Source organism: Macrobrachium rosenbergii, chromosome 15, assembly GCF_040412425.1.
Source record: "Macrobrachium rosenbergii isolate ZJJX-2024 chromosome 15, ASM4041242v1, whole genome shotgun sequence".
In the NCBI taxonomy this organism is placed as follows: Eukaryota; Metazoa; Arthropoda; class Malacostraca; order Decapoda; family Palaemonidae; genus Macrobrachium; species Macrobrachium rosenbergii.
The window spans coordinates 53,167,025-53,192,430 of NC_089755.1; the positions used below are offsets into that span (position 1 = coordinate 53,167,025).

The following is a 25,406-nucleotide window of genomic DNA, read 5'->3' on the forward strand; positions in this document are numbered from 1 at the left end:
AAGCTGACAGTTGTTGGACAAATCTTGACTTGACATGATCAAGTGTTACAGTTATGATCCCTATTGCTATTGTTAATTTATGAGATCCCAAGCTATGTGAATGGAGCTTGCCTCAAGAACAGAGGATTTTGAAGGGGAAGAATATCAATTACCAGTTACTTGACTGTCTTAAGGTAAATATTTTAATGTCAGCAGTGTCATAAAGTGACTGCTATCCTTGGAATTGCTATCCATTGGACTAAATTCATTACTTCTTCTCAAGAGCAAGCACCAACAAATTCTGCTCAAATTGGCTTTCATTTTCCAACATGATTTGCACAACATTGCTGTTACTACAAGTTTGTCTACAATGTAAATGATAGGGAGATGACATGATCAGTGGCACAATACCTCTGCATTCAGAGGTCTGGTTAAACAAATCATTTACAACTAACTAACCATGTTTCAAAACAAAATTTACAAAGGCTATGTATCAACAGTGCTGAATGCCAAGTTTATCCAATATGAAATAGTAACAGGTGCACCAAATACTGGACACTGATGTGGTATATGGTGAAACATAGACATTATAATATTGCAAATTGTCCTGTAGTTAAAAGATCCGTAGTTGTAGATACTCATGCTTAAAGGAAGTGCTGCTATACTTGTAATATACATATGAACAGACACTGGGATCTTTTAACCATAACAAAATATCCAATGACAGCTACCTTGTCTTTAAACACAAGGCAAAGATATAGTCACTGAAAGTTCCTATTACCTACACAGGCAATCAATAACTAAATAAAACAAAAACTTTTTATTAATACCCTACAAGTATACAATCAACTGTACAAACCCTTCAATTCAGTTAGGGTGCAAAAGCTGTTGGTCTTAAGCTAGAGTCTAACATATACATTTTATACAGAACACTCTTGAACATTTCCTTCAACAATGTTTAAATATCTGAACTATTTGCAGGAACAATGCAACATCAGTATTACCATTCAAAAATAGAATGAACAAGAACTCAACACTCCTCATACTTCAAGAAACTTCTTGTTTAATGAATATAAAACATGATTTCACTCAGACTTTTAAAGATGCAAAATATTGTTTATATTCCTCAGTCAATATACACAACAAAATTAATCTGGTATGCCTATTCCTAAGTAACTAACAAAAAAGTTTATATCTAATATTCAGCATGGATTGAATGTGGTCCTTGAAGTGCTATCTTATTAACCAATACAAATCCTATTATGAAAGGGTGGGACAGGTATTAAAAATTTTGAGAAAATTTTACAATACTACCATTTTGATAAAACTAGAGGTGCTGCCAACAAAAAAACTGCAGTGTATAAAACCTTACACTACTCTTCTACGCATTACTGCGATGACAAATTGTGTAGTACATAAATCCTGTTAAACTGGTAGAAAAAGAAAGTCCTAATAAAACTATTGAACGGTAAAAATATTAGTACAGTACTTGGGCCATAGGATGTTAAAGATGCACTGTCACTGCTTATATAAATTAAATCTGACTACTTTATAAAAGTTAACACCATGACACTGAACCTACTTACATTATGGCATAGTTTCTTCAGTTCACTTAAGTACTGTATTTGTATTAGAATTCATTCCATCAATTTTTCTTATCCAAGAAAATGCAAGTCATTCTAGGAAACACTAAGAAGAATCATAAGCATACATATTATGTATGATAAATTTCCAATTTTGAGGAGACATCATCTCTAACTGGAAGAAAAATTATGAAACTGACTGGAAAAATTTACAAAACTGCTTATAAACAAATCTTGAGAAAAATGCACTGAATGGTAGGTTGAATAATGGCCCCTGAAATAATGGTGACTCTATCCAAGTACCTGTACCTAGTACAATTGTATCCATTCAAGTCTTATGCCACAACCATAAAACTACCACTTTTCATTTACTCACTTTAACTTAAAGTTTATAAACTTTTCTTTACTTAACAAAATCATATACTGAATACGACTCAGTCTTAATAAACCATTCACTTATATATTATTCACTTCATACTTAAGCAATCGTGAATTCACGTTATGTATCATCATAACTTTAAAAAGTGAAAATTTAGAGATTTATTTTTGCATCATTGTAATCTCCTAAGCTGCAGGAATAGTATAATTATGCCCTACACTTAGATATACACACTTCCTCTGTGCACATAACTTTGATTTTACAGTTTTTCTAAACAATTGATTAAATATTTCTTATCCACCATCCACGTCATTTGCTCTGATAAAAAGATCCATGTGAATTGTAATTTCAGCAACCAATGACTTCAATTGCTTCCTATTTCACAACGTTCCAGTATCTCTGAATGACAAACATTTGTGAAAAATAAATATTGTAGGTTAAATAAATAACTGCTTCCAACCAGGATATCTCCTATACACTAACTTAGTGACTATCCTCTGTTCTCATGAACAGAACTGTGACAAATTAATACAAATACAATCAAGTGCCCTACCTTCAATATTTATTAAAGCCTGATGGAGAACTAACTTTTGGTAAACATATCTACAGAGGGTATACTTGTGACTCCTTCTAAGAGCAATGGGCCAGTATAAGTGCGCCACAGCAAGGAAGAACCACGCTTCAGTCCTCGAATCTGTCGTAGATGTTTGTAGCAGTCAATCCAGCTATCAAACACTGGCATATGTGGAGGTGAGCCAGCTACCAATCTGCAGGTAAGATATGAAAATAAATGACTTGACAGCACTACTGTGTAGTTCAACCAAACTGTCAATTTCCAAACTCAGAAGATGTCCTATTCCAAAGGAAACAATATTGGTAAGTAACTAGTGGTTGATCTACATAATACTGTACTGCCTAACAGCATCTGCATATCAAAAATTTTACAGTACCCATTACATAAGGCAGAGGGTACCCAAAGGGTTCAACAAGCTAATGATATTACTGCGTTAAACATTAGATCTAAAAACAGAGGCAGGTGCAAAACAAACTCAGCTGGAGGTTGGTGTCCATCAAGGATCACCCCTGAATCCTTTGCTTTTTAATCGCCAGCAATGGAGAAAATTACTAAGTTTGCAGGTATGAAGGTCCCTGGGGCCAATATATGCAGATGACGCAGAGCTGACAACAAAATCAAAGGAATAGGTTGTAGAAATATAGGAAAAAAATAGAAGAGAAGAAAAATTTGAAGACACTGACACAACAAAGCTTGTGGTAACAAGAAAGGGAGTGAATTCGAAAGTCAGGAACATAGCCACATGGATGCTGTGAAAAATTTGTATGGCAGGACTCAATACTACATATCAAATGTTAACATGGTGTAACAAGGATGGTCAGGTTTGTAAAATATAATTTGAGTAATAGTCTTTCAATGCATGAATTAAATACATGTAACAACAGATGGGGAAGAGCAGAAAGTGAAGCACCATTTTGTGATACAAAAGCAGTTCTTAGAAGAGGTAAAACATCTCTAGGAACATATTGGGTTGTGAAGCCAGGTACTGTACTGTAAAGATGGTATGTATAACAGAACCAGCCTAGATGAAATAGTAAATAAAAAATATCCTGTTAGTAAACAGTAATATTTTGTGAAAACCAGAGTGCAGTGGGAACATGAAATTGCAAAGGAAGTAGTCAAGAGGTGGTGTCCAGCAGCTGAAAAATAGATGGTTTGGCAAAATATATGGAGTGAAGAACCTGAAAGTGATAAATTAAAACAAATAAAACCTACTGTTGGAAAATGGAGTTCATCATACCAAAGAGAGGAAAATGGCGTTCATTATACCAAAGAGAAGAAAATGGAGTTCATCATACCAAAGAGAGAGACATAGACATAGTAATTCTGACACATCTCCGAATAGGCCATTCTTGTCTAAGACATGGACATCTAATGAATAATCCACATAACCCTGCTCCTCAATGTTCTGAATAAAAAGTAATGATCACAATTAAACATTTACTGTGAGAATGTCCAAAGTATAATCAGCAGCGACTATCAACTTTTGGAAATAAATCCATTGGTAAAATTTTGTCAGAAGCTTCAACATTTGCAATTATCTAGTTATAAAGTTTTTGAAAAATTGTAATTTAACTAACAAAATATAAAAAATATATATATAAGTAAAAAGCAATCTTTCAGGCCAGCCCTGTGAGAGCTGCTAATTAGCTCAGTGGCCTGGTAAAACTATTTTAATAATAAAAAATAATGGGCATGTTATGAGAAGGGAAGAGGCCCAATTAGGTTAGCAGCAGGACTAAAACCAGTCAGAACATCCAGAAAATCAGGGATGAGGACTTAGACAAGTTGAGAACCCAGGCAGAAAGTGCAACAGACAAGGGAAAGTAGACAGAACTACTTCATGTCCAACTACTTAAAGGAAAACTAACCTAATTTGTTAATGATGATGATGTCAAATAGTAATAAATTTTTAACAGATTACATGGAACACTAAATTAGATGCAACTTAAACAATACTGATGTGTTATAATTTTTTTTCCTATGAAACATAATTAAACTGGTTACATTCAGAGGCTTCAATTACTTCTATGAATTTAAAATATAAGACTCATAGGGCGAGCCTTTGGGTCTACATAATTTACCTATACAATACCAGTACTGTACAAGCAGTATTTTCAATTTCAGCAGATTAAACAATATACAAAAACAAGATTATGCCATCAAAGCCAATTAACTGACTGTGTATTTTGTGTTAAAATTTAAATTTAAAAAGTCAAATTTGAAGTAATTGAAGTAACTGGCCTTTTTAGATATTGTTTCATTCCATAACACTTCATCTGCTATCTGATATTATGTGGGGGTTTACCTAAGGAAATTAAATCAAAATGAGTAAAGGGTTTACCTATATAGGAAATACACTAAATCCTGATAAGTGAGTAAAGATATATATACACCTTATACTTGAACATCCAATATATCCCACAACTAACAAATTATGAATCATTTCCAGCCTGAGCTAAACTGTGCTTTTACTAATCGTTCAATTTTAGAAATCTCCTTGCAAAATGCATCACCCCTAAAACAGTAATCTAAAAAAAAGCCATAAAAAATGTAGCTGATAAAGAAACCTGATAATGCCTCTTGAGCTGAAGGATTACTGTATTTCTCTTTTCTTTTGTCTTTTTAGTCCTTGCCTATTTATTTTACTTACTCACAGTTTGTTCATTTTGGACCCATTTACCACAAATAGCCTTATTCCAAGCAGCAACATGGAAAATCCCAGCTACATCAACTTGCTAAATCCTGAATGAAAAAGAAACCTCACTGCACAGGCCCAGACAATGAACCTGCATCCCACAGAGAATCATGTGAAAGGAGCTATTAATTTTCATCCTTATAACTTAACCTTTTCTCCATTGGGAGTGTTTTTGTCATAATTTGTGAATTTTTGTTTTAACAGCACTTTTTGCCTTCTAGGCTTGTGGTGTCACTTAAGGCAGTTCAGGTAGGGGAGGTAATGAAGAAGGCCCAGGAAAGAACACTACAGTAGTTGGTCATGTCATGCAGAGAGAGATGATCATGTGTAAAAATGGGTTATGAGCTTGGAGGTGGAGGGAAGGAGAAGGAGATGAAGGCCAAAGTTCAGATGGAAGGATAAAATAGCAAATGACAGAGGAGAAATGTCTAAGAGGTTAGGATGCGCTGGAGAGAGAGGAAGGTGGAGAAGGCAACCCCACATAGAAATAGACAATGCTGAAAGCAAAGATTATCCGTAATAAAAAAAACAACTTCTACAAATATCAGGTTGAACAATTCTGGAATTACACAACCTGCAAGTGAAGAAGAACTGATCAAAATCAGTTGACATTTGAGTCTAAGAATTCCACACTATGCATGTAAGAATGGAAAACCATTGTGCACAGTGAGGATGAGACAGTAGGAAGGCATGCACTCAAAATGCTCCTAGTAGCAGTTTTTAAACCATAGACATATCTGTAAAACTGAGTTGGAGTTGAATCTAATCCAAATCAGATGTGAAAGGGGACAATTTAACATGCAGTACAAAAAGTCTTTGCCAAAACTTTAGCTAAAAGAATTGTCCAAGAAGAGTCTTGAATCCTGAGATACAAAGTACTGCACATGAGGAATAAGTTCCATCTCAATCTGAAATTGTTGCTCAGTCAGATACCTAATCAGATTTTTCAACTACATATTTAAAAAGGACATCATGTGATTTCTCAACTACATATTTAAGCAGTAAGTTAATATTAATCAGCAGAAATAGACATACTATGTAGAAAAGAAGTCAAAGTTTTAACACTCATAGCTGTTTTAACCCTTAATATCCACATATCTAGAAGTAAATGATTCCATCAACTTACCCACTTCCTGAAATGGCCATGCAGTTTGACACTACTTGCAGTGGATACACCAGTGCTGCAGCAAGGAACTGTATACAGAGAGGAATACAAGGTTAAAGACACGAAGAACAGGTTTCTAATGTGTATAATATTACAATAAACTAACCTGTATAAAATATACATTTTAATGATATACAAAAGTACAAAAATATATCATTAATAGGGAAATTTCAGAGACGTTTGTCTAATGAATATAATTTGTATATGTATCTGTACAGTACTACTGACACCTGAACAAATGAACTGGTATAAACATGCGGAAGAAAAAGTTATGCAGCAACTTAATAACCTTCAATCCCACTGAAAACAAAGTGAATGATAACGATAACCAGACCAACAAATCTGTAAGTGGTATGATTATGTACTTACATTCATTGATGCTGAGACATACTGCTTGAGATCTCTGTCTTCTACTAAGTAATTGTTAATTACATGAGCTAGTGTTTTGCCAAGCCAAAGAGCTGTCAGATCACAAAGTAAACGTGGTATAAGACCACAGAAGAAGCCCAGGATCCCTTGCTCTCGATATATTATTCCAACTGCAGTGAAGACGCCCCTGTGGAAAACACACACCAGTTGAGGTGAAACATGCTAAAACTGCAATCTTGTAATGACCAATTCACACTAAGGACAATATCATGGTCCTGAATTAGAAAAACAAAGTAAATTCTTTTTCTGATATTGTATTTATCATCACATTTTCCCTTCTCAAGAATTACTGTGAAATGATTCTGTGAGGCTCCATCCATACTACCATAAATGGTCCCTTCTAAATTTTACTCATATTTAATATTCAACTACAGCATTAACACCAAAGCACAGGGAACCTTAAACTATTGATAAATCAGTATTATACAATCAAAATGCACTCCAATGTGGCTCATCCGAATGGTGCCATTGCATACTGATACCTAAGGGGGAACCTCTTTATGTTTACCAATTCAAAATTTTTTATCTAAAAAAGAAAGGTATCAGAATTTTAATGCTGTAACATATATACTGTAAGAACCTTCAACAGGATACTCACTTTGCAAGGTCAACTGCACAACCAATTCAAGCTTGTCAGTTTGTCTTCTGAGACAAGCAATTTTCCAACTATTCCAGGATATACAGTACATGTTACTTCTCTCAATGAAAAGGTTAATTTTTTTTTTGCCAAAGGAAATTTCCAAAAATATTGTGCTGATGTCATTTCAATGACTTCAAATATTAAAATGCATAGGAAAAACTCAAATATAAAGAATGAAACAATGTACAGAACTCCTAAAATATTTTACAATGAACTGACAATCTGTTAACTATTGAACTACTGTACTGATATAGAGTGTCTATGAAACTCAACACTGTAGCAACTGTAAAAACAAAAATGCTTCTCTTGTTTTACAGTGGCTCATGTCAGTGTGAATTAGCAGTTTAAAATCATATACTTGTACTGTATAACTACCTCAAATTAAATCAATCAACTATGCACTCCACTGATGCTCCAGATCTCATTGTGGCCCACTGCCAATCACACCAGATCCACTTATGTCACACATTTGTACCAAGATTATCTTGATATTTCATATTCATGACATAATGAGTTTTATCAAAATATACACGAGCATTCTGTGAGGATGCAGAAAACCTATGATACATAAACTATAATCGTTTGAGAACTCACGTATACTGGCCATCCTGACCCACAAACTCTGCCATACACCTCACAGCAATCACATGAAAAGGTTGTGACGCAAGAATAGCTGCTGCCCTGCCAGCTGATTCTCTGGAGGTGTTCTGCAAGAATCGCTGTGTTCTTTCGGAAATGGTCAACTCTTCAATGTTGACTTCTCCATCAAGTTCCTGCCAAACAATTAGAAAACGGTAAATTTTTCAATGTTAAGGTAACCTTCATGGATTACAAGCTAAAGTTGTCAAATCTGCAATGTTGACATCTCCAGTTCCCAAGGAACTAATCAGAAACTGATGAATTCTTCACTGTTGGTACTGTACACTTTACCCTTTTATGGAATTAAAAGTGGGCATTGTGATGGAAAAGAAAAGATTTGTTTATAATAACATGCACCTCTTTTTATGTTGTCAATCATTGTCATGTTTTGACTGTTATTTCTTTTGATTAAACCCAGGTACGTCAGCAACTGTTACTTCCTTGACTTCTTCCCACCTCAAGTGTGATATGCATTATATTTTGTTAGCCAATAAATGTAATTTCTTACCTTTTTTTTTGTCTTTCCCTCATAATTTGTACACTTCCTCTTTCTGTGGTATTTCCTCTATACTGTATGTATTACTTCAGCAGCAAAGCATTCAGCAATTTATCTAGCATCGCTATTTATAAAAATTTCAACACTACAGATAATTTTGACTGCCACTTTCTTCAAGGAACCTCATCAAAAATTTTCTGTATGAAAATACTGATTATAAAACTCCTGAACAGTATTCAAATTCCACAAAATGCCAAGTGCATATGCAACAAAATGTCTTGGTGTACAACTCCTCTTAAATCACATACTACAGAATAAACTATTAAAAAATCATCATAATTTAAATTACCACACAGTACTCTGCAAAGCTTGAGAATAAGTGTGATTATAGAAAATAAATAATGTAAATCTGACTGCTTTTTAACAGAAATTAGTGGTGCTGGAAACACTAAAGCATGTCTAACCAAGATGACTTTATAAGAGCATATCAAATGTAACTATAAATGATTACAAAAAAAAAATAAGTTTACAGCAAAACTTCTGGTAACAAAGTAAGTCACAGTTATGCACATGGATGAACATTAATTTAAAATTGATAGCGAATGTAGTGTAAGAACTAGCTAGAAAAACGTACGATCAGACAAATGCCATAACCTACAATAAAGTGATCTGTCATAACCACAAAACAATTACAAAATATTAATATTTCAAATGATAGAAATTTATATATAAATGAACTGAAAACAATTCCAACTCCAGTTAATACATTGCATGAAACACAGACCTTGAACTTGATACTCTCTGTGACCCTCTGGAAGGCAATACCACTGACGATATTGGCGGCTAACTTGGGAGTCAATCCCCTGTAACATCCCTTGAAGCCATCACGCTTCTTGATGAATGAGACTGGAATAAAATTGGCACATAAATTAACAAAAGTGGCATTGCAACACCCAAGAATGATCTTCTAAAAACTTTAGTATTTGTCTAAAACAGTTTAAAAGACAACTCCGGTGATCAATATTTGTTTTGACAAACTTCAATGCATCTAGATGATTCTGATGCATACAGTAACACAATACTATAACTATTAAAACACTGAATCATAGTATTATGGTAGCCTCTCAACAGTGTCTTGTTAACTTCCAAATATGATAACTTTCATCGCATACGACTACTTGTAACGATGCAAATTATGTCCCCAATAACATTTGACTTTTGAAAAAAAGATGGTGTTTAATTCCAGTGCATGATGTATGATACTTTAAATGAATATTCAGCAAAGAAGGTGCAAAAAATATCCTTCATTCAGCACTATGTGAATTCTCTCAATTATAGCCCTAATACAAAGGGTATTACTCCATGGTGAAATATATTCCCACCAAAATAAATTAGTCAATTACCAACATCCAACATGAACCACACTTACATACTAAGCACTCTGCATATTAAAGTTATACATACAAGACAACAAATATCAGGACTTACTGTATCCAAAGACACTTGGGTAATAAAATGCCTCTCTTCCAAAAATTGTCCGAGATTTGTAAGGTTGCATAGGCTCATGACCGAGCTGTAAGAAAAAAAAAAAAACATTCTGTACATAAGGCTCTGAATGAAAAATATATTACAGCACTCATAAACCAAATTAAATTTTCACAATAAAATTTATCATTTGGATACTTAGCTATTGTTAAAGATAGCTACATCTCAACACCATCAGGCACGTCAGCATTCAAAATATTAAAGGAAAAACTTGGCTGACCTGAATGACTGTCTAGTTCACCTGCTCTCCACCATGGGTGTTTTGAATGTTTTAGCTCTTCTCAGAATTCTCCTGGACAGCCTATTCAGTTGTGGGGAGGCTGGGAGGGGCCTACTTTAACAGTAGGTAAGTAAACAAATAAGTGACAATATGAAAATTCATTTTATTTGGGATGAATCTTACCTACTGTTACAAATAGCTGATTTCTGCACTGAAAATAGGATGGTGCATAGAGCAGCTAGACAGAGTCCAATCAGCCAAGTAAATTAAAAGCTTCGTACCTGAAACCCAAAACATTCTAACCTTATCTGGAATCATTCCTAGATCTTACTGCTGCCAGAGGGTGTGTGCAGCTAAGAAACCCCATGTGGAGACAACCACTTCATTTTCAGCCAGACTGAACAAAAGTGATGTGAAAAGACCCTGTGCTTGGGTGCTCAATCTTACCTAATGATATAAAGGTATGCTCCTATACAATAGTATTTATTTTCTATAAGGGCTATGAATAGTATTTACAGATCTGGGTCTGGGTCAAGTTTCTCATGAGTTGGCCTTATTAGATATTTAACAAAGAAAGCCACTGCATTCTTAGACAAGGGAGTGTTACGTTTTCTAACACCACAAAATTAATGGTTAACTTACAGACTTTAACCTAACTAAATAAATCTTAATTACCCTAATGGGGCAGAGAAAAGCCTCCTCTTCAAAGAGGTTAAATTTGGAATTCTTACGTTCTTGGTAACTGCTAGGCCTAAACATCATTCTTAGCTCTGAATACAGCCAGACACAATAAACTAGGATTGCCTTTACAGAGACCTATTTTATAGGAGAATGCTTTTAACTTGTTCACTCTTCTGGCTGTCACTAATGCTGCCAAAAAGTGTTTCTTCATAGTCTTCTGGTCATACACATTTATGTTCATCAATCACACTCTTTAGCAAATTTTATCACAATCACTTCAAAGTCCAGCCTCATCAACAACACATACGACCTTCAACAGGGCAGTCAGACACAGGCAGCAAGACATCCACTCTTGACCATGGCTGAAGAAAAAGTGCTGGCTTATGTCAGATGAGTGGGGGATTCCTCTCTCCCACCTGTTACCTAACACTATTGAACCACCTGTTACCAAATTTCAACAACCAGTTCCAGCTCACGCTGTGGAATACTCCTACATGGGGCAATTGTTTGTATATATCTGTACCAACAAATGAAACTTTATACAGACAAATTAATTACTAGTGATACAACGATACTTTAATTCCCAGCCAACACCAAATTTAACATCAGAAATCGTTGAATGATGGCCATTTTAGCATTTTTTATGGAATAGAGGACACACACAGAATATTAAGTTTGGTGGCCTATTTGCATCTTGTTATCAAGGTCAAAATTATTGTATGTTAGGTGTTTGTCATATAAGTTTTGGAAGATGACCAAAATTTTCAACAAATTATAACTTCATCAATTCTTGTACTTTCTGATTCCTCACAGTTTTTGCAAAAATTACTTCATTTTAACAAGAGCTGCCTTGCATATAGATGATGATGATTGTGATATACATTACATTTTAGATGTAAACTGACTCCATATCCACCTGGAAGTAAGGTAATCCCTTCCACTGTTAAATTTCCCTCCACAGAACAAAACTGGCTGAAAGACAATTGCAGTGACAAGGATTGGGACATTTTCCAACCTTAACTTAAGGAATATGTTCTGTACAATTTTATTGCAGATAGGTGTGCCCCTTCCCAATTTGAGTTTAGTGTCCTTTCTGTATTTCATTAATATGATTTATGGTTCTCTAGCTTAGGTTAGGACAAGGTCTGTCCCCAGGACAGGTAGGGACTTGGCACCCTAGGTCAGGTTAGGTTAGGTTATAATGCATCCCAATAACTGTCCTTACCAAATTTTCTTGCTTTAAAATTGTTTTGGAGATTCTTTCTGCTGATACACACAAAATATTTTTCTTTATTTGGACATTTAATACCTTTTTTGACAAATGCATTTTGGTTTTCCTGTTTCAGGTCCCCATACATGAGTGGGGCCATCTGTACACCTTACACGGTACACTGTAGGCATTACTTAAGGTTCTTTGCAGAGTCCTTTTGGTCCCTGGCTGCAATCCCTTTAATTCCTTTTATTGCCTCCGGGTGAGTGAAGAATGACAGGAACAAGTTCCACACACGAAAACAAACCTAACCTTTCCTAGAATCCCATGTCCTGACCTAACCACACCTTACCTTCCTAATCTCACTTAGGGAGCTGTGCCCTGACCAGAATGAGGGGGCTTCGCCTCCCTGGACCCCCCTCCCAAGTAACGCTAAACATCGGAAACTATGGACTAAGCTTCGGCTTGGCGGTAGCGTTAGTCTGATCCTGTCGTTCTGCATTCACATTCTCTTTCTTACATCTTATTTTCCACCCTTTTCTAACAACAGACTCAAGATTATTTTGAGGTCTTTGGATTAAATTTCATTTTTCAAATCCAATGCCCCGACCAGGTTTCACACTCCCATAACTATTGGATAAAGGGGGTGAAGAAGGGAAAACACCAAAACTAATGGTTCATAACGCATACCAATTACCATGCCTATAACCAGTCAGAAACCTAAATGGTTCATGCTCTAGCAAGAATTAAGGCCTTATAGCCTAGTATTACCCAGTTACCTAAGAATTAAGGTCTTATAGCCTAGCATTACCCAATTACCTACTAGGGTGGCCTAACTCTACTAAAATCTCAAGCTCATTCACTTATTTGACCAGGTGCCAAATGAACCTTGTCTACTCCGGACAAAATGGTCCACCAGTCAATGTCAAAACAAGTCGCAGCATGCTAAAGTGTAAACCAATTTCTCTTAGCCTAATCTCAGACATCGATCAATTTTACGGACGTTATAACGGTTGTCAGTTTAACAGGGTTGACATAAGACACATAAATCTCGTGGGAACGGGTCAACTTAGATCCAGGAAAGGATGACATTACAGCCACTGGACGAGAAACCTCATTACCCGGCGATACTTCAAGGGTCATTTTCTTCGTAAAAAAGCACTTTTAGGGTGTATCACCAAATACAAAAACATAATTTGTCATCATAATTCTTGTTGGGGGCGTATCTGTCAAAGCAAGGATAAAACTCACGGAGAAAAATCAGAAAAATCACAGACTTTTCGCGAGGTCGTGTTCACCAAACTCGACCGACTTCGGCCGGGAGACGTCCACTTCAACCTCGAAAATAACCTTCTTAAAATCTAAAACTGGGAATGACAATGGCCTGATTTCATACCTGGATCAACACTTTGGCATATTCAATTGGATGAGTCGCCGAATTTAGAAAACACGGACCAAAACATTCATCCAAGTTAGCTCATCCTTCTTACTTTGGGCGGCCATGGTTACACTCCAGTTTCTTAGATGTTGACGGGGGATGTGTCTATTGTACCACCTAAGATACGTGCTTTTGGATGCTTCTTTGATTGTGTTACGGTACGACTTCGATATCTCGGAATGAAAACATTATTCGGATTTTATGTTTTGCAGTATTCTCGAACTGTTAAAATATGTTGTAGATGCAAATGTTATTGATAATCATTTCCAGAACAGTCTTGAGAAATATACTTGAATTGTTATCAATACCGCAATTGTCTTGGAAAACTCTGTGGTGGTTTGAGAATAAAAGTAATCAGTTACTGTCATTGACAAAGTTATCGCTGGTTCTAGCTGAACGATTTCCTATTCTGTGATTTCGTGCTGGAATTATGCCTTGTTATTTAAAAGTAGGACGGTTTTTTATGGATTTGTTAAGAAAAAAAAATCAATATTTAGCCACGAAGCCACAGGAATATTTTAGGTAATAATCAATATATGCGCCTATACACTGACACTCCGTTTTTACAGAAACACACGCACTATATGCAGGAATATATATATATATATATATATATATATATATATATATATATATATATATATATATATATATATATATATATATATATATATATATATATATATATATATGTGTGTGTGTGTGTGTGTGTGTGTATATATATATATATATATATATATATATATATATATATATATATATATATATATATATATATATATATATATATATATATATATATATATATATATATATATATATCTAAAAGGTCAAATTTGATATTCTCTCAAACGTCCATCTTTTGTTTTTCATTTTTGTGAAACATGGGGCCTGTATTTCTCATTAACTGGTCATCATGACGAAGGTTAATGAAATTTAGATAAGCAGTAAGAACTTTGTAATCTAATAGATAGATTAGATGGACAAGCGATGTACTTTCATGTGGTTCAGCTAAGAAAGAGCGTTTGACTGAAGGCTGTTATAGAATCACATTGTCACTAAGCTCCCAATTTGACGAGCAACTTTCAATACGCATGTAGTAATTAAAGATATTTCATGCAAAAAGTAGGATTTTGTTGTCTCTGCAATGCACGATGCTTATTCCACATTTTAGGAACATGTGTGTCGCATTTTTACACTTAGGCACATAATGTAAAATCAGCTGAACTTCAAACAATCTACGTAATATGAATTATGGCCTGAAACTCTTTTTTATATCTTATCTCAAGAACACAACATTTAGTCATGTTTCCTACGGCACAGTCGATATCTCATTATAAAAGTCATGGGACCAGGCTTTTAGAAATCTATAATCTCAAACTGACAACCACAAAGGGTTTTACCCGCTGGAGCCAATGGGGGAAAGTAACAGGGCCTCTTAATATGAAAATGATATTGCGCGATAATATTCACTGTATTAGAGCTTGTGTATACATCACGCTGTATGAAGAATGAGGAAGGTTATACGATAATGATTTAATACCTCGTCGTTACTATTGAATTAAACTAGGCTTATGCTCACAAAGAATGTTCTTATAAGGTTATTAATATATACTGGTATAGGCCTAAGTGCATTTCCATTGTATGGAAGCATTATTAGTATTACGATCACAGTAAAATAAAGCTGTTTATAGCAAATATGGATTCCTAAATAACAAACCCAAAAACCAAGAAATTGCATTCTTGGCCATTTATTGCAAGAGATGCCTGCACTGTATTTGAGAGCCCGTTTTCAATGACTTAACCAGTATCTCATTACAGAAAGGATGGGTGATCAAAATTTGCAGCTGGACGGCAAGTGTTCTCTCCTGATGGACGCTTATAGTGCATAAACAAGTCAACGGGTAAATGTGTATAGACATTATTTTTCTGTGCGTAACAAAGATAGCCTAAGGGTAACAAATGCCACATCAGACTTGACGTCGTCCATCCCGGGGTCAGCCTCCCTCACCATCGGCTTATATATATAGGCTAGGTATGTAGAATGAACCTATCATGGTATGAACTTTGGGATGGTACGTGAACGTGACGTCCCTAGAGCAGGGGCTTGCCGTCTCATGTTAAAAAGTGGTCTGCTGCAATGACGTCATTTAATGTGCCATATAATGTTTTAACTTTCAGGTGACATATAGTTTAATGCTATACAAATTCTGGCAAATGTATGTGGTGTAGCCTTGTGCTGTGTTGCTGTTTTCTTACGATCTGTATAATCTGTGAGCGACTGCATAGCGTTGCCAGTATGGCAGTCGTAGATTTTGTCAGTATAGTGTGAAATATTATCTGTAATAATTTACATGCACACACGAATATATATGATTTGTGCTACGCACATTATGACATCTATGACTTATTGCGGCCTTGTTGCTTATACAAGAGCTAGTGACGTTCCCATTTTGAATATTATCCCATAATTAATGGGGTACTGGTGCGTTTGTTTATACCGCATCCCGCCACAGGCAACATGGCGCCAAGTGACTGAAGTTGGACGTGTCGCCTCCATACAATTGAACTCTACGGTCACGGCCATAGAGCCGAATACTGTGATAGCCTCACGCACAGACGAGTTCGAGAGAATTCCACTGATGCTTGAAGGCATGGACTGTCTACTACGAAGTTATAATACTACAGGCTATTTCTGGAAAGGCGTGAGTATCCGTTACCACATTTCAAACGTTTGTTTAAAAAAATAAGATGGTTACCGACAACGTCCTTTGCTGTAGGGCCTCGACAAACAGTTATTCCGGATCCGAACAGAACAAATTCCATAACATAGGCGTTTTAGAATAAGGTAAAGGACTTTATTTTTATGCATTATTTATTCTCATTTAAGCTTAGTCGATGTTAGCTTAGGATAGTTTGAGGCAAGGTCACGTGTTTGCATGATCGTAGCCTACCATTCATACGTACTCGTTAACGGCCTGGATCAATATCAGTTACGGTTTCACCTTTATAACGAATTCAGAAAGCGTGGATTTATTTGGGATCTGTCATTTTCTTTGAAAATAAATATTCTAAAAAATATTTTCCGGTTTTTAAAGCTTTGAACTTTATAGCACAATAAGAGCTTAGCTTACTAGGCTGCGTCTTAACACAAATGGCATAAGTAGTTCCAGTAATGTTTTTGTTGTAGGAAACGAGTGACCTAGGTCTCGTTTATGGGGCTGGGTATGAGGAGCATCCATAAATTACTGAATTTTAATCTCTACTATGACTAGAAAAATTATGTTTGTCAAAAGTATCAATAACAAAAATATTGATTATTGGTGTTCTTAATGGTCTTTATCAATTGAGCCTGTTATCTAGGAACGAAGAAGAACGCAAATCTGCTCATATTTCCGTTTTTTTTTGTTTCATTGCTTATTCTTTGAGTCATTAATATTTATCTTACCTCAAAAACGTCAGTACAAACTGATACTCGACGCGAGAGTGAACTCGTAAGAGAAATCACACACACCCATATCTATCCTCGACCCGATACTGTAGTACGAGCAGTCAAGCGAGCAAGTTTTGCAGGAGAAAGCTGAACTCCATTCAGAATGCAGGTGGAATAAAACAGGTACCAAATGCATAAGGAGTGGGAGGGTGCAAGAACAGCATGAAGACCAGGCGTCGATGACGTAACCGCGCTGCAGGGAGTGGTTGTTGCAGTTGCAGTATAGTTAAAAATATGTCGTTATTGCTGGCACATACGCGGGAATGCCGGTTTCATTTTCGTTCTAGATTCTTTTAGCAGAAACATATGCTCCGCTCTGCTTGGGTGAACATCTGTTCTCCCATGAGAGTAGGTGTTATGGTCCTGTATGTTGGCTGTAATCTGCTTTCGTTAGCCTAGCGCTGTATGTTTGAACATTCTCGTATTAATACCTGCATTTAACTTACGCTGTTTCTGCTGTGACACACGATAAAATAAACATTTGAGTACCTTCACTGGCATAAAATCCTCTTGGAAGCAAGCAGTCTTTGCTATCAATGAATAAGCAAGATTTGGCGGGCTGCATTGCCGGCTAGACTGACCAGCGAAAGTTTTCCACAGTTTTAGTATTTTCCTATCGACACAGTTGAAAGGAACCACGATGCGAGTAAGTTGCCTTTTACAGGCTCAGTTTTTCAGGCGATAACATGTCGAATATTATTGCTCGCAGGTAAAGAATGATCTGCAACTTTTAGCAAGTTCGTAGGATCATTAAACCAAATGTACTGGAGCTGACATGGGCGATTCTTAATATACCGGTTACCTCATCCTTAGGCAAAATATGCGAAACCATCCCCCAAGAAAATCTATATTAGAGCACGATTAACCGATCAACACAGACAGTCTGCAGGGAAAAAAGATTACATTGCAATTACTTATACGCTGCAAGGTATTGAACGAAACTACATAGCGAATGGAAATAGAATGGAAAGAAATGGCAGGTGACTTCATCGACTGGGCGTTCCTGATTTCATGCCACCGGATAGAGCGTGTGAGAGGGACGAGAGTTCCCACTTGAAGTTTCCGCCTGAATTTCGAACAGAAATGCATTTTTACTTTTTTTGCTGTCTGTTGGTAGCCATTCACTTAGAGAAAGTAACAACTCCTAACAAAATGTCGGTTTTAAAAGCTCATTAAAACTGACGCGGATTTCACCACATAAATCAATTACCAGTAAACCATAACTATAAAAATACATAATTACCATATTTCACGAGCACGCTTGGCATTTCATCTATCGGCTAGGTATATCTAGGTCATACCTCCAAAGATATTGATATAAAAGGACAAAACTTCACAGCTGAGCTGATTTGTTTATAATTACACGTTTGATGATGAAAGCCCCTGTTACGGCCTACGTGTCTATCTCGCACTGGGATAGCTTAAAGGTGAAGTCTTAATGATAGGCCGTTTCCCAGAGTCGATTGCCAAATATGATAATGAATGACTCTCATTTTACATTAAAAAAAAATATGGGTACTGGCAGGCGCTACTACCCATTTACAGCTGGGGGGGGTACGTTTTGGCAGCCATGGAACCACCCACGGACCTGTCAAACGTGTGTCTAGCGTTGCATCTATCCCCAGTGGCTGGTTGCACCTTCCAGTCACGTGTATATATATATATATATATATATATATATATATATGTGTGTGTGTGTGTGTGTGTGTGTGTGTGTGTGTGTGTGTGTGTGGGTGTGTGGTTTGCGAAATCGAGCATTAATTAAACACAGCCGTTATGCGGGCGAGTGTTTTAGGTTAGACTTTTTTTTTTTCTCGGGCATACACGTATTGGACACCCACACATATATCGAATAAAATAAAAACAAACACCTACATTATATTGTGGGGCAGATGTTGGCTAGTGATTCAGCTGAAGGTGTGTGTGTGTGCGTGTTTGAAAATTTTGAGTGGATCTCAATGGAAGGGAGCACAGATAATGTATCAATAAAATTCCATTGTAAAAAACAAAGATATTACGAAGCTAAAGTGTTATAAGTTAAAAAATGTACAAAATTCAGTTGGTGAATATTCATCAGCGTTATATATTACTTGATTTGTGCAGGGTGTAATAGAAAATAACACTAGTAGCCCGTTCTCCTTATATTTAGGTTTAAGTTGGGTATTGATTGTTTAATTGTTTGCATCAAAACGATGAGACAATAGTTTCGATATGGTTTTATATAACATTGTTTAACATTATTTCAGCTATTATTAACGCGTAGTCTGTTGTTGGATTGTCTGTGCACACTACAGTGATAATTCACGTTCAGTTCAAGAAAAACTTACAGAAGCTTCAAGGTTTTTTTGGCATCACGCTAGGCCTACCATTGCGAGTAGGCCCAGTATAACAAGCACCTCTATTTTTGTGGCTAATGCTCCAATTGATAAACTTATTTACGAAATGCCATTGTATTTAGGCTAACGCTCTAACTGATGACCGTGTTTTACTAAATGCCATTGTATTTTATGTATTGCTCTGGTTAATGCAAGTACGCCTACCACATGTAACACGAACCCTTTAACAACCTTTATTGGTGGCAAAGAATCGCAATTGTTAACTGATTTGGCTTTGCTTTGATGGCTGGTGAAAGCCAACGTCTTCACACAGTCAGTTCCAATCAAAAGCCGCATAAATATATTTTACATTATTTTTCTTTCAAACGAACCTCTACCAAATAGGAATGAACGCCCACGGGTCCCCAAATAGGCACCTGGATGCGCAGAGTTACGTCAGCACGGTAAAATAGCAAGACTTGCTGACTAAGCATCAAAGAGAATTTGAGCAAGAGACCCAGCCCTTTCTTTGTGCAGAGGGAAATAATAGATGTGACATAAATATAAGCACTTCTGGCGGGGCTGCATTTTCCTCCCGCAAAGAGCTCGCGGGATTTCCATCATTGGCAAGTGAGAAAATGCACTATATTATTCTTGTTTATAAATACTGAATTTTAATTCTTAATGCGCCTGCTTTGATGTTGATTTTTTCATACAGACAATTACCCGAGGGCAAAAAGCGTTCAAAATGTGTGTGTATATATATATATATATATATATATATATATATATATATATATATATATATATATATATATATATATATGTTTGTGTGTTGTGTGCAGTTCAGTAATTAGGGCTACTTTGCATTCAGAGCGACGCCAAGACGTGCTCGGCCTAAGAATGGCCACGATAGAATATACCAAGAATCCCAACTTGAATGACGTCGTTACACAAATCTTGAACGTAAACGTTAATCGAGCACACGTTTGGTATTTGGATGATTGTATACGTTTTCTAAAACATATTTCTTGTCAGGTAAGTGGATGAGTTACACATTTCCTTTAGGTGAACGGTTTTTGTGCCTATATGTTGGTACATCAGATGATTGCTAGATAGGTATTACACACACTCTCGCTCTCCCCCATATGCAATTGCATTTATGGATGAAAGTGTGCTTGTGTGTGTCAGCGCATGAAACAGTTGCTAGATAACACACTTTCTCTCTCTCTCTCTCTCTGTACACACGCACCCACACACATACACACATGTATATGTATGTATATATATAGTATATGCATACACATTACACTCGGCAAACTTTCTCTTCCGGCACTGAAGCAACTGCAGCCACATGTAATATTTTCACCCTACCTGCACATAAAATTTTTTTGCGACATTATTCAACCATCGATCTCTATCTCCAACAAAATGAAAGCTCCTATTTAACACCGGCATTTTTTTTCTTTTTTTTCCTTATCTCACATCGATCCCTTTTTATTTTTTGTGCTCTGGGCCACTCCCTCCATCGTGTTTTATTTATTTTTTTTCTTCGATTGCTAACACGGAACCATAAGTCACACGATATCTGCCGAGTCATCGTGGCGGAGTTGACGAGGGTGGAGACGCTTTGTCAGTTTGGTTGTTTTAATTTTCGTTTATTTTCTCTTCGATTTTATTTATTTACCCCCTTTTTCTGCGTCTTTATACGTTGTTAACATTCTGTCAACGAGATTTTGCATCTGGTTTCTACGTTTTGATGAGATATTCTTTGGCTGTGAGGTTTAATAAGCCTAATGGATATCTTGTTGCAAGTTGTAACTCTTTACACTAGCTTTGTTTTGCCTTAATGAAATTCTGTATCTCCATTTAAGTGGTCTGGCAGATTAAACCTGTTTAGGCGTACTTTCCCATAGGAGTGAAAGCGGGTTAATTTGCAACGCTGCGGTTTCCTGCACGTTTTGCTTATTCATAAGCATGACTTGATTTTTCTTTGTCATGCTGAACGTAGGGTCCAGTTCTTACGTACGATGAAAGCATAAATGTAAAGTCTAAACAGGAAGTCTAACTTACACAAGATGAAAGTATAAACCATATCCAAGTCGCTGAACAGTAAGCCTAACCTTTACGTGAGCTTAAAACTTATAGTAAGCTGTTAAACCATAGGTCTAAATTGTACTAAGCTTAAAACATAAACAGTATTGTAGAAAACTGTTAAACCTTAAGATTGACTTTTGTATAAGGTTAAAGCATAAACACCAAATCTTATCGTTTAACTTTTACTCAAGATTAAAATATAAACTAAATTTTTAGCTCTATAATTGCGTCATCACCATCATAAGGCGACCGTTACATCTCTCAGTATGTGATGATCACACACTCGACTGCCATTGGTCCGTTTTCAAACGAACTCGGCAAGAAAATGAATTAAAACTAGGATTATGTCTAGCCCAGTATCATTCGTCACAAAGCTCTTATGTCACATCCACTTACCAAGGTGTTAGTTTGGGCTGACTCATACGAAGATAAGCGGTGAGAATTCAATGGCTCCTATTCTTGGTGTTGACTTATTCTTTTCGCATTTAATTATGATTTTTCTGTTCGTTGAGTGGATGTTCATATATATATATATATATATATATATATATATATATATATATATATATATATATATATATATATATATATATATATATAGATAGATAGATAGATAGATGATAGGTAGATAACAGTAAATAATGAGTGTTTGTTTAGGTATATGACATGTTTACATCTATGGTCGTTTTCTATAAATGGGACTCATCCCTGATTCTTGAGGGAGTAACTCGCCTTTTTTTTTCTGGCGTCCCCTATGAGGAAAAAACGACTTTATTGAGAATATATATAAAAACAGGCCTAGCTAACAAGTTCTAAAACTACGACGTTTCCATAAAGCGATTAAATACGTAAATAGGTAGTTTAATGGGATGAAAAAGTTGATTCTTTGATAGATCATTTGGCGACGCAAGACAAATTTTCTTCTTTCTGCAAAGAAGACCTATGAAAGGGGGACGCATATATAGCATTCTGAAGTCAAGAGCTCAGTGGAAATATGATCTCACTTATGAAAATCACGTTGCATTGAATGTGCTTGTTGGTATGCGCAGTTTCCTCTTGCTGCGATGAAGCACACTTTCTTTTGTCCCACGTCAACCAAATTCTGGAGAACTTTAGGATGAATCCACCATCGCATAGAATTTTTACAGATGAGGAATTGGTATTTCTAGGTCGGTTGGGGTATCCTGAGTCCAAATTGGTTAGTTTTAATACAGATTTCACATTGCCATTTATAAAACTTGCTCTGCTTTGTGACTGCATGCATACAGTTAACTAATAAGCTGTTTTTAGTAATTTTTTTGTAGTTACCATTTGTTTTGAAGGTCCATTTTCTTATGAACTCCATTCGGTTCTCACAGGGCATTAAGACTGTCGTGAGAAAAGCAGTTTTTTTTTTTATTGTATTACAGAACTTGATTATATAATTTGACTTGGCAGTACTTAGCATAGTCCGCCTTTCCTCGGTTACTGACTTTTTGCATTATCGCTATAAAATATAATTGCCGTTGCTATTTTTTATGAATAAAAATTAGAATATGGCCGTGAACGACTATAAGGAAATGTTAACCTTAACTTTTTGACCTCTGGTTGTGCAGTGCCACGCGTCCTTGGCAAAAGAAGTCCACATGATTGACAGCGTGACTGAGAAACAGCCGTTATAATACAATCTGTTAGGCAAAGATGGTAAAACGAATCCCTAGGAGAACTGACCAGTGAAAGTAGATTTTAATGCCTCGTAAAATTACAGGGATCAAGAGAAACCTTTTCCAACAAACGGACACAGCTCTCAGCCCCTCCTCGAGCGAAGCGAAATAATTTGAACAAACACATTTAGACTACAGAAATGCGTCGTTTCTTGGCCCAGTCATGTGTCTCTTAATTGCAGTGTGATCAAATTTACTCCACTGTTTACCCACTCCCTTCTTCACCTACTTCTTTTGCTCACATAAGCCACCCCTTCCCAAATACCATCGTGACGGTCAAAACAACGCACAGACAACCTTGACTTCTTGGCGCGCAAATCTTCATTCCCGCCAAAACCTAACGTGATCTTTGTTGGCTGCGTTCCTTCCTTCCTCTGCGTTCCACAACATCCTTTTTCTCCTCCCCCTTTTGTCCTGATTCTTCACGTTCCTCCAAATCCTTCCCCAGCAGTCCTCCTCCCACTCCACCGGGTTAGATTCCCTCCGTTCCTCCCCCATGAAATCTGATGTCCATTCTCCTCTAACACTGACGTATATATTTTTCTGTCATTGAAGGACCGACTTGACCATTTCGCGTTTGCAAGCGTATTAGTTTCTCAGACTTTTTAAATCTAATCACATGCATCATTCAGTTATCCAAAATTCACTGGATTGATCAGCCTTTTTTTTTTTTTGCAGTTATATCTGGCTCTGACTCCTAAAACTACTACTATTAATATTACACCTTTTCATATTTCTTTTACTATTAGCCCCACTGACTACTATACTGTACTTCTGCGGCTCTGTATTTCATATTTCAAGAACACTACATTCCTTCAGTGCACGCGCACCCGCCAGGGCCGCAGCCATCACACCTTGTTTTTCTTGCATTGTTTTTATTTTTGCAAGAAAGATGGTCGTTTAAAACAATAACTGTGACGTAATCAGTTGTTGACAAACAGTTTTATCAGTTTCACAGGACTAAGACTTTCTGAAACTTTTTTTTATATAATTATCTTTATTTTCGTGAAGTTGAAATATGCGCCAGTTCATCAGTCCCGTCTATCTTCAGCCTCGATTGACCTTGGTACGAAAACAAAAGTGATTCGTAAAATGGCTCCTGAAATTTCCCCTGGCAGATAATGATGCAAGCGATGCAACAGAAAATGTTGAGTCATTGTACGTTAATTGTCAATCACTCTTCTGAAAATGTTTTTCTCTTGAGCGAAGTTTTATAATGCAGGAAAACTTACTACACCAAACCTGATCAATTTCACTGTAATTGTTTGCCAAAGATTATATGTCTCTAATAAGCCTTAGTGTGAGAGAATGTTGAGTCATCGTTTTGAATCTTCTTTTTAATTTGTATTTATCTTTATGGTATTATACGAAAACGCAAGATCTAGAAATATTGCTGGAAATTAATGCAACTCTAAAGATTCGACATGCAGACAACTGCCGAGGTAACATGCAATGATCCCTTTGCATATCCTCTCTAACAAATATTTCGGTTGACACTTCAGGAAGTCAGTGAATTCGTCTGGTAATAAAACTTCGAAAAATTTTAAAGCCATTGTCAGGGTATTGTACTAACGAGATAGAACTTCAGGTTATAATGTAACCTAATTATAAGCAATAATGTACAGACATTTTACATGGTAATTTTTCTTGGGCCATTTTGTGTTTAAAATAACATTTTTCTCGGACAATTTTGTGCTTAAAATAACACTCATCGTTTCTTACAGGTTGCCCACAAGATTGAGATCCATGCTGGCATAAGGCCAGCTTGAATCCACAACAAAAATCAACAGCAAAACATCTTGATTCTCCTTTTATGGACACACTTGAGTGAACGAACTTGGGCGCAGACGCTGCGTAGTTGAGTCATGTTCCCACACAACCTCGATCACACCTTACATTTCCTTGCATTATCAACAAAGTACGTATCCACCCCTTTTTTTTTATTTACATATCCTGCTGCCTATGATCCCAAGTTTCAGTCCATACCCATAACTGGCCAAAGTTAGGCGAAAAGAGCTTGCAGTGGTTGGAATGCAAACATCATGAGCGTCGAGGCTCGGGGCATTGGTCTAATGGTTGCGTAGTGTCTGCTACAGGGATGCGTCCTTGAGAGGATGATTGC

The 25,406-nt window shown here is 36.3% G+C and overlaps 2 protein-coding genes across 6 annotated transcripts in view; one reads left to right on the forward strand and one right to left on the reverse strand.

Moving 5' to 3' along the window:
• Nucleotides 1-784: 784 nt before the first annotated feature.
• LOC136846728 (mitochondrial carrier homolog 2-like) lies at nt 785-13,756 on the reverse strand. The gene is given in 8 exon segments (XM_067117847.1): nt 785-2,708; nt 6,340-6,407; nt 6,748-6,934; nt 8,042-8,220; nt 9,367-9,488; nt 10,071-10,155; nt 13,635-13,687; nt 13,690-13,756. Coding segments are annotated over 8 exon segments (930 nt in total). The 5' UTR covers nt 13,742-13,756; the 3' UTR covers nt 785-2,524.
• A 2,436-nt stretch (nt 13,757-16,192) lies between these two features.
• Lpin (phosphatidate phosphatase LPIN) overlaps nt 16,193-25,406 on the forward strand; it is a 134,587-nt gene continuing 125,373 nt past the window's right edge. For 4 of the 5 annotated variants that reach the window (XM_067117874.1, XM_067117869.1, XM_067117878.1 and 1 more), the window contains exons 1-2: nt 16,193-16,381; nt 25,009-25,202. The gene's annotated coding sequence lies outside the window, so the exon portion shown is untranslated. The remainder of the gene's footprint in view (nt 16,382-25,008; nt 25,203-25,406) is intronic. The other variant, XM_067117882.1, reaches the window with a different exon arrangement.